Below are 15,995 nucleotides of genomic sequence, written 5' to 3'. Positions count from 1 at the left end.
GTCTTGTTTGTCTTGTTGTTGTTGTCATGTTTTGCATTAACGTTCCATTACGAAATCAGTGGAAAATCCTTTTATCACAGCAATTCTTAAGTTATTAAAATATTCTTATATCTATTTTGTACGGGTTGGTGTCTGCCTTTTTCACAACTTTTGCCTACATTTTATCATATTATTCTACACGTATATAAAATATTTGTGAAGAAATATCTGCTCTTATCGTGATTAATAAAATCCAAACATAGAAACCTTGCCTAAAATGGTACCCGTCTTGACTAATTATTTGCACCTGCCTATATTACGGACTTTGGCACACTGGGTTGGTAACATTATTGAAAATAACACGACATTTTGGCTGTAAAATATGGTACAAAGAGAAAATACTATTTAAGCAGCTACTGTCATGACTGTAGCATGACTGAGCAGCTACTGTCAGAAAGGTCATATTCCTTTTAAACTAGATCACATAATCCTTTATAAGATACGTTGATTAACAATACAATAGGCCTAACCTCAATATATACGTAACAGCCAATTTGCAGTATTTTTGCTTTTTTGAAATATCCCATTGCTATGTCATTTGCATTATTTGTTGCCAATGAAGCTGCAAGACCATATGAACTAGGAGGCCCCTAACAGTTCAAGAATAAAAGCAAACTTCACTTCAAGTATTCCACTACACCTAACTGTAGAGATTATATATATTGACAACTTTATGTTATTGATCAGGCTGAGACAACTAACTGACATCCCCCATGTCAAGGAATTCCAGCTTTAACAGAGACCCCACAATCAATTTCTCAAAACTATGCTAGAGGGTTATTCATTGGCACAGAAGTATGATATAAACTGAAGCGACGTGACGAAGGAAAAATCAAACTTACACTGTAACGGATATACCTCCCTTTGAAATTAGAATATGTCTTCCCAAAAAATATTTTCTTTTCAAATAAAATCATATTACACTGATGCAATCACGGAAGTGTTTAACTACAAAATATCCATCAATACGATTTTAATACTATTTAAAGGTCCTTCCAAAGGAAGAGATGCCATTTAACATACTAATAATAACTCCTATGACGTACGGTATGGGGAATATTTTATTCTTGTAAGACTAGATTACTTACGTCAATAGCTCATTGAATCGTGAATTTCACTTCATGTTTCAGTACATGTTTCGACACATTGTCATCATCAGCTGAGTACTAACTAGTGAAGTTTTTATTCACCATATGGTTTCGTCATTGTTCAATTAAATAAACACGTAACACAAATACGACACGACACGGAACATATACATTTACAACACGTAAAGCTAGACATGCAGGCCTGCTCGAACAAAACACACGGTCACGCGGCGGGTCGGGGACAGACTGACTATTTGTTTATCCAGGCTTATCATTGTTATCACGGAGGCAGTGGACAGCTGTTTCTTTGGTAGGAATGATAGAATTGAATTGCGGCGTGACCGTGTGTTTTGTTCGAGCAGGCCTGCATGTCTAGCTTTACGTGTTGTAAATGTATATGTTCCGTGTCGTGTCGTATTTGTGTTACGTGTTTATTTAATTGAACAATGACGAAACCATATGGTGAATAAAAACTTCACTAGTTAGTACTCAGCTGATGATGACAATGTGTCGAAACATATACTGAAACATGAAGTGAAATTCACGATTCAATGAGCTATTGACGTAAGTAATCTAGTCTTACAATAATATCTACAGCTCAGGGGCTTAACAATGAATTTAAATATTTTATTCATTGAATGATCAACCAAATTTGGCAACTAACGCAATTAATTAACATCATTATGCCTATTGTTTTTACATTTATTACACTTTAAACCATGCTAAATGCTCAAAATATGTATATCTCACCCAATTTATCGCAGTTAGATGAATTAACGTAAGCCTTGAAAGTAACCGTTGATTTTGACGGGTAAAATATATTCTTGGAATATACTTCTACACAAAAATTATATTTTTTGTCCTAGGACGCCAGGCATGAGCCTGGGATTGTTTTTCACATTGCTTCAGGCTAGATGTAGGGGTTGCGGCATTATCACTTAGATAAAATCCATTGGTGATTTGGCGAGATTTCAACCCGGGACCTCAGGGACTGAAGTTTCACGCTCTAACCACTAGACCAACTCGCTCCCAATGCAACAGTGATTGGAACAGACTAATTTTCCAGAAGCTTTGTTAGTGTATGTTCCACTACAAATATATTTAAATTTAGTGTTGTAAAAAAACAATGAAACGAGTACATCATAAACAGTGATAACCTATTTTTTAAGCATAGATGATTCATCCAGAAACCTTGTAGTTGTAACTGTTTCTAGCTCCAGATAGGACCATAACACTTTAAATCTAACTAAAAACAAACACAGTTCATCTCAACTTACAGCAGTAAAAGTGTGATCGACCAAAGTTATTTCTCGCTTCTTCAACTCCCTGTTTGTAGTTTTGGCGAACAAAGTTTGGACATCGTTGGCTGATTGGCACACTCCAACAATGTCTGAAAACATTCAATACTGACTAGTAAAATCTGTACGTACGATTCTATGTTCTGAAAACCTATGGACCTGATGAAACAAAATGTATGTACCTGCATTATCTTCCACTGCAACTTCTGTTAGGCATACTTTCTTTTTCTCTTCTACAAAATAATATGCTGCTGATTCCTAAGCTTTAACTATAGAGAATAATTCACTATGGGCAAGAATTTGTTAACCCAGAATTAGATAGGATTGAAAGATAACAAACGATAAGACTTATTCAATTGATTTAGGTAATGAAATGTCTGTTGTAAATTTTGCCTACTTCTGTTCTATAGCCTACATGAACTTAAAAGCTAAGCTAGATCCTCTTTAATCTAAAATTCAAAAGCCTGGCCTAGAGCCTTTCCTTGAACAAAACTTACCAACAATAGTGTCAACTGGCGTATCAGCCAACTTCTGGAGTGGGACAAAGTTGAACGTGACCTTGGGAATACTGTTGTCTTCGTCAACACATTCCACCACCTGGGTGTCGTGGGTGAAGGTCATCTCGTAGTCGTTGTTGATGTTCGTGAACTTCTTGTTGGCTGGTTTCAACTGACATCTACTAATCAAGTAGACTTTCCCGACCTAAAGATTTCAGTGGGGAAATTAGTTACAGCTGAATTAAATTTGGCTGATATTAGTAAACCTAATAATATTTTTAAAAGTTCATGCAAAACTATTGCTACTTTAACTAAAGTAGTTCTTACCTGATCTCTCTGACCAAATTTTGATCACAAATATCACAATGAAGTTTTCCAAAAGAGTAGGCATCATTTGATTTTTAGGTCAGGACATTTCTTTTATATTTATGGAATTTTGCATAAGTGTTAAACACATATACAAACTTCAAAAAATGTATCAAGGCAATGGTTATTTAAGATAAATCAAGCCTGTCTGGATGGTTGAAAGTAATACGTCTGGGCCTACATAAAAATACACCTTCCTAGAACCATAAAGACATTACAGTTTCCATAAACCATGGGTAGTCCTTAGTCAATGAATTGAATAGGCCTACCTGAATTTTTTCGTAGAAACTGTCACATTGGTCTTTGAACGCAGTGGCTCTGATTTCCCCCGATGAGTCTGCCAAATCCATGCTGAATAGTTTTCCTTCACCGCGAGCATTGGACCACTGTCTCACAGCTGACTTGGACGTTACTCTCGCCTTGATCACCCACTTGTTCTGGTAAGGAGTTAGACCTATGATCGGATGAGTTTTAACTCCATCACCGATAACAGGACTTGCAGGCACTTGAGATTGAGATCTGTTACCACCAATTCCTGTAAAAAAAATCATTTAGGCCTACTTTTGTTACAGAGATTTTAGCTATAGTTCGGCCGCTTAGAAAACGACCTGTGCGCTAATGCTAAACCAATGCTGGAGGAGTCGCTTTCTAAGCGGCCGAACTATAGTGAGTCATCAGCAATTTTTTTCATTCCGTTTTGGTTAGGTATTTGTTTAGTCGGTTGTCAGTTTTTTTGTTATTTTTCTTTTAAATTGATAGAATTACCCCCGACTTATAATATTTTAGCTTAAAACAGACTGATGATAATTTACTGTGTGTAGGATTAATGTGGGGGATAGTGGGTTTACATGCTATAACAGGTATTATTGCAGAACAACAAACTCTAAACAATAGAAATTACTTATTATTAATCTCTAACTAAACTAAAACATTCATTAAGTTACCAAGGTGTGTGACCTAGTCTATGTAGAGTTTAAACGTTTAGTGAGGTCGCCAGTAGAAAAGCAGTAATAACTTAAAGTTAGTTATTATGTATTTGGCTTATTGTGCATCATTATGACTATAATCTACGATTGTAGCACTTATGATCATCTCTGAAGTTGGCTACAACAACAACATTTTTTAAAACGTAAGCAATAGCGAGGACATCACTCCAACAATCGAGACAAATTCATTGAACATCGCCAGCAATTGCTCAGCCATCACCATCATACCACACAATCACATAAAATAATATTGATTTCTTATGTAATGTTGCATCTGTGTGAAAGTTATTAGGTAGAAAGTAGATTGAATGTGCTGGACTTACAAATCCAAATATTTGTTATCATTTTACAAACGAATATGTAGCCTGTAACAAATATTGTTATGTTAGGCTACTGTATAATGTTTATCAATATTCTATGTTGTAAAACTATGCAAGTCATTTCTTAAACATTCTTACCAAAAAAATGCATGCAACCATCAATTGTTGTTGGGTTGTCCATTTAGCCCAGTGGTCATAGTGCTAGACTTAAAATCAAAAGACCCCTGGTTCAATTCCAAACAAGATTGATTCTGAAGCTAGACTATTATAGCCTAACAATTATCAATCAATGATATAATATAACAAAAGGCAAACCTTAGGTAATGTCTAGAATATAAACTTTACTCTTGCAAAAAAATGTAACAAAATATGTCAATCACACACCATTGGCAGCAGGAGGCCTGTATTGAGGTGGTACCGGTTGAGTAGGCCGATCCTGTTCTTCCAAACGACCGTTCAACAGATCGTTTCTTGGGCCGTCACACGGCACAGGATTGCCGATCTTAAAACCAACCTCTTTGCCATCCTTCAAAACTGTTATGTCCAGCAGCACTATCACTCTCCTGAAAAATAAGAATCTTTAGCCACTTATATTTTCCTTACGTTACACTTGTACCCGTTAATCAAATCAGGATCCACAATCCTTTGATGTTTAACCTTACTTGGACGGGTTAATGCGATCTGGCATTCCTAGACGGAACTGTTTCATCCTGCGACATTGCTATTAGTTCGACATTAGGCCTATTCCAAGCCATTGCAAGACTAGTCAGTCAATAATTTGTTAAATGTCTATATCTGCAATTTTTATTGCATGGGGTTTCAGTTTTCTTGATTGCCTAATCTGCTTTGGATAACAATTGATAAACAAAAAGTGTGTTTTGAGGTTAAGTTTTGTGGTACCGGTAGGCCTAGATACCGTAAAATGCCACGACTGTTTCGTTTATCGAGTCAAATAGACCGGTATATAGATAATTGCAAATTGCCTCCCAACAGTCCCAACCTTCCGGAATTGAGGAAGATGAAGATAGTCATTTAAGACAACATAATAAGTAGGGATGGACGAGATTGGATTTTTAGCTCGAGACGAGACGAGACGAGATTTTTGATTTCTCATAAAATTTCAAGACGAGATCGAGATGGGATTTCCCTTCTCATACACAACGGGAAATGCACGTTCAACATTTTTACCTGATTTTGTAACATTGTTAGATGACTGTTTAAATACAAAAATAATGATATTAGGCAAGAATATTTACAATCTTTTATTAAAAAACATCAGCATAACATTTTTTTATTAATCACGCCTAACTTATGAAAAATGCCTACGATTAGGAAACATAGTGATATCAGTTAGGATAGAGTTCAACTTATCCTAAAATAAAATAAATCATAAAATAAAAGCAATATTAATTTTTATAAAATAGTTACTTGTTTTGACTTTTTATAGTAATAAAAAATTCCTCACACTGCTTACACTTAACAAAACTTCTCAAATGTTATTAAAGTAATATTTACATTTAAAGAATTAATTAAATAAGAACGCCTTCGCAAAGGAAACGCAACTACAACACGCTCCTGTATTGCGGGTATTGCATTGACTTTCTGCAGGCGTTTTTTTTTTTTTTTTTTTATTTTTTTTTTTTATTCTCGTCTTGATAAAAATCTCGGCCAAAAAGAAATCTCGTCTCGTGTAACGAGATTTAAAACTTCCCGAAAATTTCCCGAAATTTCGAGACTTGACTATCCCTAAAGTATAAGTAAGAAAGGTACATAATGAGGATGGTATGGTTGTTTTTGGAAAAGTAACTAAAAGAGCCCAAAGTAGGAATTCCTGTGTGTATCAGGTAGTGCAATTTCGGTACATGCCAATGGGTTAATAATTTGAAGTTTAATAAAAAGTAAGAAATGAAAAAAGGATTTGCATTTCTAGGAAGTTATTTATATCTTAGTAGGATTTGATACTTCTTTTGACTAGTACCGGTATTGATACAACTAGACATTCCATCCCCATGATAAAGTTGTCGCCAGTTTTTTAATCAAAATCGTCTTAGTTGATGTGAGCCACAGCTAGAATGCGCTAATCTGAAAAAAGCCTACTAATTTCTGTTAAATACAAGTAGGCCTAGGCTACTTTTTTACATGGTCAAACAACTTATTGTAAACTATAGCAACTGTTATGACCCATCAGCTATGTCAGCAACAAAATATAAGGTACGAAATAGGATTTTAGACACTAGCACATTCTGTGAATAAAAAATTGGAGACAGCTGGTCCTTAACCCTCCGAGTGTCCCTAGTTTTGGCCTTAATGTCTGCCTATTTTTTGCGCATTTGCAAGGTTTTATTAAAACGGATCTGAGAAGCTTAAAAACAACGTTAATTATACTGTTCTATATACCATTTTGTTTGGAAAATCATGGGCTTCAATATTATACATAAAACATAAGGAACATTTGTTTTAAAAAAATGTTTTAAAAAAAAAGTTTGCGCTCAATGAAATTGTATAAATTATAGGCCTATAAATATTTGATAATATAGCCACTTTGTTCTAAATTTTATGAGGATTACAAATATATAATAGTATAAGGAAGTAGATTTGCAAATAAATAAGTTATGGGCAAAAAACAGATTTCAGTACATAGCGTTTAGCTAAGAATGCATAGCCTAACCATAGCTAGGAATCTGGCTGATAATTTACATCAATATCACTACCTACTTCTTCAGGATCATCAACCAGCCCTTCAAAATCGCTTAAATCTTCTTATAATGCACCACGTATATCACTACTTTTGATTTTTTACACTAAAACAATGATAAACGTAATAAAACACATCAGTCATCGGTCCGAGGGTAACCTAGCTGTTTACAAATACGCACGTCAGCTGTCTGCTACAATTATGATCGACTCGAGAAAAAAAAACGCTTAGAGACAGACCTCCGGAGAAAGCTTAGAATCTGAGAAATAAAACGATACCTAACTCGATCCAGTTCAATCCGATTTTGTCAGTCATAGAGCCTTCGCCGTAAACAGTGTTAGTAAGTCGAAGCATCGACACAAAACACTACACAAAGTGTGTTATGTGTCGAAGCTTCGACAAGTAACACTCGGAGGGATATAGATGGGATGTTTACTTTAATAGGTGTATCCAAAAAGTTAGTCAATGATAAGACTTGGAGATTTGATTTAAAAGTAAGTAAGGCATAGGCTTACAATAAACATCTAGGCTTATTTTAATTTATTTGTGAATTAAAATGTTAAACAATTGACGAGAAACAAACAAAATTAATCAATAGAGAATATTCTAGTAAGTTTCAGGACATTACGATGAAACAAAGTCACTAAAAATCGTAACAAGAATCATCAAGAAACATGAAACCTAGACTGGAAATTAACGGGAACCAAGCCAATAAATTAAGCGATTCAAGTAGACAATCAATTTAAATAGTGGCTCGCACTTAATAAAATTTCAAACTGCGTAGCATAGTAAATATGTGTTACTCACTTCTGTCCTTGGTTCTTCTGGTTGCTAATCAGGCTGGTGAGATGACGGTTGAGTCTAACAATGGAGAACTCCACGAGCTCGTTGTTCTCCACCATGTGGTTGAGCTGTGTGGCCAGCATTGCGTAGCTGTTGAGGTAGACGCCGTCCGAGATAAGTATCCGGTAACGATCAGAATGACCAGCGCCAGTCAGTTTTCTATGACCCTTGAAAAGATAAGCAGTCTTGGTGTAAACGTACGACAATGGAAATATTTGTCTTGTATGCAAACATATACAATAAATATGACTTAAGATGTCTACATCAATATGTTATATTATAGGTTTGAAAAACGTTCTGGTGTGGACCATGATTAAGGGAAGCAGCCCAACCCCTCAAAATTTTGTGAATATACCACGGATCAAACTTATGTCCCTCGCACACAGATGAACCAGACACTAAACACAGACTAGCATTCAATTCAATTCAATTCAATTCAAAACCACTTTATTCATTTCCTGTACATAATACATTGAATAGTGTCAACAGTTGTTTAGGCCTAATAGTTATGAAATACATTTCTAACATAATAAAATAAAAACAAAATTTTACAAACTTAATTTTTTTTAAAGTCTAAACAAAAAATACATAAATTGAATTTGTTTTTGACTTCAAAGACTATTCAACTCTTCAAAAGAAAAAATAGCCTTGCTGATGAGAAATCTCTTTAATTTATTTTTAAATATTGTTTTGGAAGTCTCTGATTTAATTTCAATTGGGAGATTATTATAAAATTTTGATCCCGCATACATGGGTTTTTTCTCAAAAAGTTTTAGACTATGGTGGCCAATTGCAAGGTTTTCCCGATTTCTGGTGAAATAATTATGACTATCCCCAACTCGTTCCAAATCATGAAGTCTGTCCTTTACTGATAAAATTGTTTCATAAACGTACATTCCGTAAATTGTCATTATATTTTCCGATTTAAAATGTTCTTTATTAACAGAAGTTTCAAAATCTAAATTGCAGATAATTCTAATAGCTTTCATTTGCTTTTTTAGAATAGAATTCAAATTGTAATCACTAGTTGCACCATAAAGTGAAATCCCAAAAGATATACTTGAGTGGATATATGAAAAATATATAACTTTTAAAGTTTGTTTTTCACAAAAGGGTTTCAATCTAGATAAAGCAAATAATCCCGATGTGATTTTGGCAAGTAACTTTTCAACGTGACTGTTCCATTTCAGATTTTTATCAATTACCAATCCCAAGAATTTCATGTTGTCCATACTTAGAATTTCTGTGTTCTCGAGTCTGATGATTGGTTTATTTTGATCACCTAATTCTCGAGTTTGAAAACTAATGAAATTAGTCTTATCTGGATTAAGAAGCAAATTATTCGAATTAAAAAAATTATTTAAAACTGCTATATCGGAATTTGCCTTAAGTTCAATTTCATCATTTGATTTTGCAGTGATTTTCAAATTAGTATCATCGGCATATAGGCAAAGTTCACTCAATTCACTGAGTTGGGGAAAGTCTCTAAAGTAACAAATGAATAATAAAGGGCCTAAGATGGACCCCTGAGGCACTCCAAATTTCACATCTCTAATAGAGGATCGGTAATGAATTTTATAGTTTTTGTTGTTTTGGTGAATTAATTCTACAAACTGTTTTCTGTTGGAAAGGTAAGACTTCAGTAACTTTAATGCATTGTTCTTTATCCCTAATTTGCTTATCCCTTATTGCCCTTGATTGCTTATTTAATTAGCATCAACATTTTTGTGATGTAGTGTAAAACTTGTAGGCATTCTATGAAACAATTTTATGCTAACTTGTTCATCAGCATGTTTTAATTCATAAGCCGTTCCCTACCTACTATTAAAAATCGATCTACAGAATCAAAGACAAAGGTTTCAAGAAAAGTACACAAAAAAACACACATAAAATTAAGTTTAGCCATAGACTAGCCAACACAAGTAGACTTACCATCCCATTGTAAATTTTGAAACTCGTTTTTTGTGTCTAGTTCATGTCCGGTGACACTGGTGGCTAGTGTCGACAAAATTTTGTTTCTATTATTTCAGAATTAATTTAATGATTTGTGCTTTACTGTTTGGTTACAAACAGAGGATAAGTTGTTACAAACAGAGGATAAGTTATTAAATAGAGGATGAGTTATTGTTTAAGATTATATTGTTTTATTTGTTTAAACGGGGTTTAAAATAACTGAAATAGACTAACAAGAAATAAATTGTAAACAAAACTTGACCTTTACAGTGCACCGGACAGAACTAACAATGAAATTGGCTTCAGCTGTTCCATAAGGATAGGAAATCTAATAAGGGAGTATGTTTTATCTATGGTTTAGCCTAATTGACCAAACAAACCAGTTGCATGAAATAGAATAGGCCTAAGTTATTAATTTAAGGTTTCATTATTTTCTTGTTTCTGTTTATGTATAGGCCTAAGTTAGGCCTACTTACCAAGATCTGAAGAACTGGAGCGACAACTTCTCCTCCAGTGAGAATTGTCTGAAAAATAAAAAGAACCATTATGAAACCCATCTACAGCAATGCCTAGGCAGGGCAAAATAGACCACATAAACAAAATAGGCCAAGTTAATTCTTTAGGCTACCTACATATTTGTTTATCAATAAGCTATTTACTTACTATTTCCAGTATAAAATTAAAACTGGTGAAATGAGGTTCTTTTTACACATGAATTATTTGAGATGGGGACACCACCTAGGTAAGTTACGTATTTAAATATGAGTGAAGGATGAGTGGAGAATGTTGTAAGATGATCTGTGTATCTTTGTAAGGATCATTTATTTTAAGTCCAACGATCAGGAACAGCTGGGTCCTGTTTTGAACCATTAATACATAGGTACCGAGGTTTAAATTTCATCAATAGGGTGTAAAGTGACTCTTTTAGCTACGAGCTTGAGATCGGAAAATGAGCAAGGGTTGAAAAGACACTTTATACCTGTGTGATGAGAACAAAATATTTCAACGCAAGTTCCTGCAACATTACCGGTATTTAACAAACTAAGTTAGAACACAATAATCTTAATTTATTCTCTTAACGTAAAGTGAGCTAAGTTAATTAAAACATCGATAAACTTAACTACCATTGAGTTGGAAATCAGAGGTCTGCCGGTTAAACTTGCTTAACACAGTAAACTCCGGTAACTTTGGCCTACTGTTATTAATTACAATATGTTCATAGGCCCTAGTCCTAGGCCTAAATTAAGTTAGCCTATTTAAAAATCTTCTATACACTGTTTATATAGTTTGGTAAGTTAGGTATGGTTAACCTAACCTAACTAACCAAACGATATATCGAATTAAACAATCGAATATTCAATATTACTCATTATAGGTTGTTTGTGCCAACAGATATGGAAGTGTACGCACTTTAAATTCCTTTTAGAATCCTGGATGCAAGTTTTATGCAAAACCATTGGCCATCCCAGGAAACTAGGCTAGGACGTTAGGTAACCTCATGAGATCAAATTAGGGGCCTAACACCACTGACACCTGTTGTTTCGGGCATATTCCGTTACTTATTATCCCAATGGTCTCTTTTAACTTGATGAAATATGACAGATATAATTCTAATGATCGAACCTTAGGATATGATGGCAAACACCTAAGACCCTAACATAGGCCCCTTGATAGGTTAGGCCTATTATAATTCTATCTCATTAACAGTGTCATAGGCAAAAAATGAATAGAGATGTATTAGAATGTATAAGAAAAACGGCAAAACCACGTTAAACTACCTTATTCATTTATAACATAGCCTAGGCTAGACCTGCAGAAACTCACCATTATTGCTCCTTCACTAAGCTGTTCAGCCATTTTACTACCTATCTAAATTACAAATCTAATGGAGACTAACAAACCAGTTAACGACTAAGCTTAAAATACAGATGTCGATCATAAAATTGAAGTTGTCTTTCCTGAGATACAAAATTGCACAATAATTACACAACGAGGAAAACATAAAACATAAAACAGTTCTCTACTTTCTGCTATTCTATTCGCTCTGCTCTGCCGCCATCCGCACCAATTGGCAATTACTGTATAACAAAATGTAAGAAATCGGCGGGAATGGGGAATCATAGAGTAAACAGACAGGAACATGAACAACAGTTCGTGTAGGTATCACGGCCGCCTTAGGCGGCCGTGGTAGGTACTGTACGTAGAGAGAGAGAGAGAGAGAGAGATACTTTATTACATGAGCGTTAAGCTCAGCAATGGTGTCAAAATTACAATAAAACAATAAAACATTTATTTTTTACAAAAGTCAAAGTCTCTTCCACAGAGTGCAATGAACTCGTCGATGGTATAGACAGGGTTCTCGATCATCCAGTGTAGCATCCTCTTCTTAAGGGACATGGAGTTTCCATGAAAATAAACCCATAAAATCACGTTATCAATACTCTAATGAAGTAGTCATGAGTCTTTTCTTTGCATGTATATTATATTTGTATTAGATGTATGTGTATGTATATTTTTGCAGCATATTATCATAGATAAAACATACTATGTTTTATCTATGATATTATCCACTTTTGCGTGTCCATATCACGGCCGCATTTATAGCCCAGTCAATAAAGGGATTGTGTCGGAAGTAATTAGTGAAAGGCTAAGTTTTTGTCCATCGACTATTACCATTTTGAGAAGTGTTTAGCCAAATGTCCCCTCCCCTAACTCCCTTGCTCCCCCCCTGTGCCCCCCTAAACATATAAAATGTTTTCTCGATTGTTAAACGACATATTGAACTGCAATTAAATTTATTGTCTTTGATATAAAATTTCCTACAATACTGTTCAGTTAAATTTTGTCGTAGCTGTTATCGTTTGTTCGTTATTTGTATAAAAATATAAAGATTTATATATTTTTGAACATATAATTTTATTTTTGTCGCCTTTACTTTTTTCGCTGACGTTTCATGAGAATATGTTTGAAACAAAAGTTGTAGCTGCTTTCATTAGCTTTAAAATGATGTATAATAGTACTTACTTTAATGGAAATCCTGCGAGATTCAGCCGGTGTAATGCAGTATGCGTACTCAATCAGTGAGCTAAGTGGGGCTGGCGTGGCGTTGCAATATCATTGCTGTAATATGGAGAGTGTTTTTTTTTTTTACTTAAGGTACACTATTGCATTATCTCCATACCACCGCAGCAAACCTGCGTCTAAGCAAATTTTCATTTACCTGGCTGGATATTTACTAAAACATTACCTTAAAATCAACAAAATTATTTCCTGATCAGATTATTTTAATGAATACTTAGGTTTGAATGATAGCTTTTTATGAAATAAATAAATTCGATTAAAATATATCTATAAACAAGCAAACTAAAACAGCCTTTTTATTCTCCAAAACAATAAAATTGGAATTTTAAATTTTTATTTTTATTAATTATCTCCGTTACTGTTAGGCGTACAACGTTGCTCCAATATACACAATTATTTATTTTGAAGCTCTACAAAATGGTTTGGAATGAAATTGTAATGTTTTGTGGTTTTAGGGGGGAAATGGGAATAACCTACTTTTATCCCAGAAAACTCCCATAAACCCCTATTCCCATAGTCCGATCATGCTGGTTCGCAAACTCGTTAGAATAAACGTAAATTGATACGTTTGTATCAAATTTCATCAAAATCGGAGAATTTTTGCTTGATTTATCACGCTAACGGACTCATCATATATATGATATATATATGAGACTATATATATGATCTTACATTTTACATTTTATTTACGACTTTGAGCAGCGGAGGGTGTTTTCGGCCTCTGAGGGCCATAAAACGAAAAAGCAAATCGGGCCCGGGTTTAGGTCTTACCATGAGAGCTACGGTAATAGCTTATTCCCTATATGATAAATTGGCTAAAAAAATACAACCGAAAACAAATTCAACGTCCATAAACATTGCTACTACACAAAGCCAATCACTCCATTTTACACTCATCACTCATCCATCCATTATTTAGGTTTAAATACACAGTACGTGGTCCTGTCTCTATGTAAAGATTTAGTGATAAGAATAAACCAAAATAGATATAATAAAATAAAATCTATGAGTAGTTTTGGCTGGTTTTAAAATTTAAATTAAGATAAATAAAATCACTAGCAAAGACCTTTATCTCTTGGTTGTATCTTTTTGAAAAGCTTGAGTTTACTAAAAAATATTTGTGCAGCCTTTAAATAGCCTGGATTTCTATTTTTTTGTTAGTATTTTAAACAGAAAAATAGGGTACTTAGTGTTGATTACAGAATATTTAAATCATCTTACTTTTCTCTGATCAGAGCCAGTTCGGAGACTTCTCTTTTATCATTTTCCAGAAGGATGTAAAATTTAGATACAAAGTCTTTAAATGGACAAAAACATCTCCAAATTAATGCTAATTAAATTAAAATAAATATATTTGCAAACATTACGTTAAGTGATTGGCTATGTGTATTTAAAATGTAAAGAAGGTCAACAATGGAAAAATATTAATATTGAATAGGTATTTACAAATCTAATCTTAACTGGTATACAAACTATTGACGAAGGTTTCAAAATGATTCTAATTTAAAAACGAGAGCATTATTTGAAAATTCCTTCATAATACAACAGTTTCATTACTAATGCAAAACCTAAAAGTAAAATTTCATTTTGAACTACTATTAATTCAATTTTTGCCTGTTTTTTTAATAATATTTCAAGTTTTTCCTAAGAATTATTTGCACTTGTAAGAAATAGAAAAGCAAATACCTTACCTTGGCTAGATTAGTAATCAGTTCGGTCAAACGTTTTAGGAACTTTTGGTGGTATTGGTATCTTTGATACTGTTCAAGGGAAAGCTGACTTAAGTATTTTATGTTCGAGTCCTTAAATGGGAAATAAAAATGCATGATTAAAAATATTCAGCCTGAACCTTTCCTACACAGGGCAAAAAAGCCTTTGGTGGATTTAAGTTGATATTTTGGTCTACTAAATTAAAAAATTAACGCCAATGAATGGATGATAATGAATTTGCAACCAATGATTCATATTGGTTAGTTAAAAACCAGCATCTTAAGTAGCTGGGGTTTTTCATGGTTGTAAAAATTAAAAGTTAAAAACTGTTTAAAAAAACTTTGGAATAATTAATGAGCTTTGGAACTTTTTATTAATTGTTCTCTTCAGAGCAGAAAGTATAAAAGTGAAATTACCTTATTTTAAATAAATTGCAGAAAAACAACTACCGGTATAGACAATTTGAGTAGTCATCTTCCATCTAGGAGTTTTAAAACTGCACTAACTTAATTACAAAACAAGAAAGGAAAAAGTTAAGTTAAATGAAGTTAGTTAAGCTAACTTGTTAATTGTTTTAAGCTGGTAATAAATTAGTCAGAAAAAATTATCCTAGTAGAGTGATGTTTAGCCAATTAAACTCCTCAATAACTATCAAACTACTGAACAGACAAGAACCATGAATAATGAAGGATTAGGAAAATCCAACACTCAAAATAAAGCTTGGTATCTGAGTCGATGTAGCACTCCCCTGGTGATCAGAAGGTCACCAGTTCAATTCTGAGAAAAGCCAAAATGTTTCAATATGATTCAAAACTGAACCCATCTGTCCTTATTACTGGGGCTTTTAATAAACAATCTTGGCAAAAAAACAGCTGATCTTAGTCAGTAAAGCTGTATCCAACATTAACACTCATTGTTCAATCATCTTTGCATGAAAATACACATGGTGTGTTGGTACAATTTTAATCTACCATCTAAAAGCATTAGACTAACCTTGCTACTTATAGTTTGCCAAGACGAACATGTAGTTAGAGACCGAACATCAGATGGTTTGTTGAATTCCGAGCTACCAGAGGCAAGACTGTGTATCCCTTCGTCCTGCGATACCTCAGGACTACT

At 33.9% G+C, this 15,995-nt stretch overlaps 1 protein-coding gene across 1 annotated transcript in view; it reads right to left on the bottom strand.

Annotated features, from left to right (window-relative positions):
* LOC128995824 (replication protein A 70 kDa DNA-binding subunit-like) overlaps positions 1 to 12,100 on the bottom strand; it is a 30,421-nt gene extending 18,321 nt beyond the window's left edge. The window contains exons 1-7 of the mRNA XM_054420841.1: positions 11,910 to 12,100; positions 10,562 to 10,609; positions 8,097 to 8,299; positions 4,979 to 5,157; positions 3,558 to 3,823; positions 2,923 to 3,127; positions 2,405 to 2,517 (exon numbers count right to left, since the gene is read on the bottom strand). Of these exons, the coding sequence (XP_054276816.1) occupies positions 2,405 to 2,517; positions 2,923 to 3,127; positions 3,558 to 3,823; positions 4,979 to 5,157; positions 8,097 to 8,299; positions 10,562 to 10,609; positions 11,910 to 11,942 (1,047 nt within the window). The 5' untranslated portion in view covers positions 11,943 to 12,100. The remainder of the gene's footprint in view (positions 1 to 2,404; positions 2,518 to 2,922; positions 3,128 to 3,557; positions 3,824 to 4,978; positions 5,158 to 8,096; positions 8,300 to 10,561; positions 10,610 to 11,909) is intronic.
* Between the last annotated feature and the right edge of the window lie 3,895 nt (positions 12,101 to 15,995).

The sequence above is a fragment of the Macrosteles quadrilineatus genome, unplaced genomic scaffold (assembly GCF_028750875.1).
Source record: "Macrosteles quadrilineatus isolate MER2022 unplaced genomic scaffold, UCM_ALF_1.0 Scaffold_5__1_contigs__length_97177068, whole genome shotgun sequence".
In the NCBI taxonomy this organism is placed as follows: domain Eukaryota; kingdom Metazoa; phylum Arthropoda; class Insecta; order Hemiptera; family Cicadellidae; genus Macrosteles; species Macrosteles quadrilineatus.
Note: the sequence above shows the minus strand (reverse complement) of the source record. Positions and strands in the feature narration are given on the sequence as shown.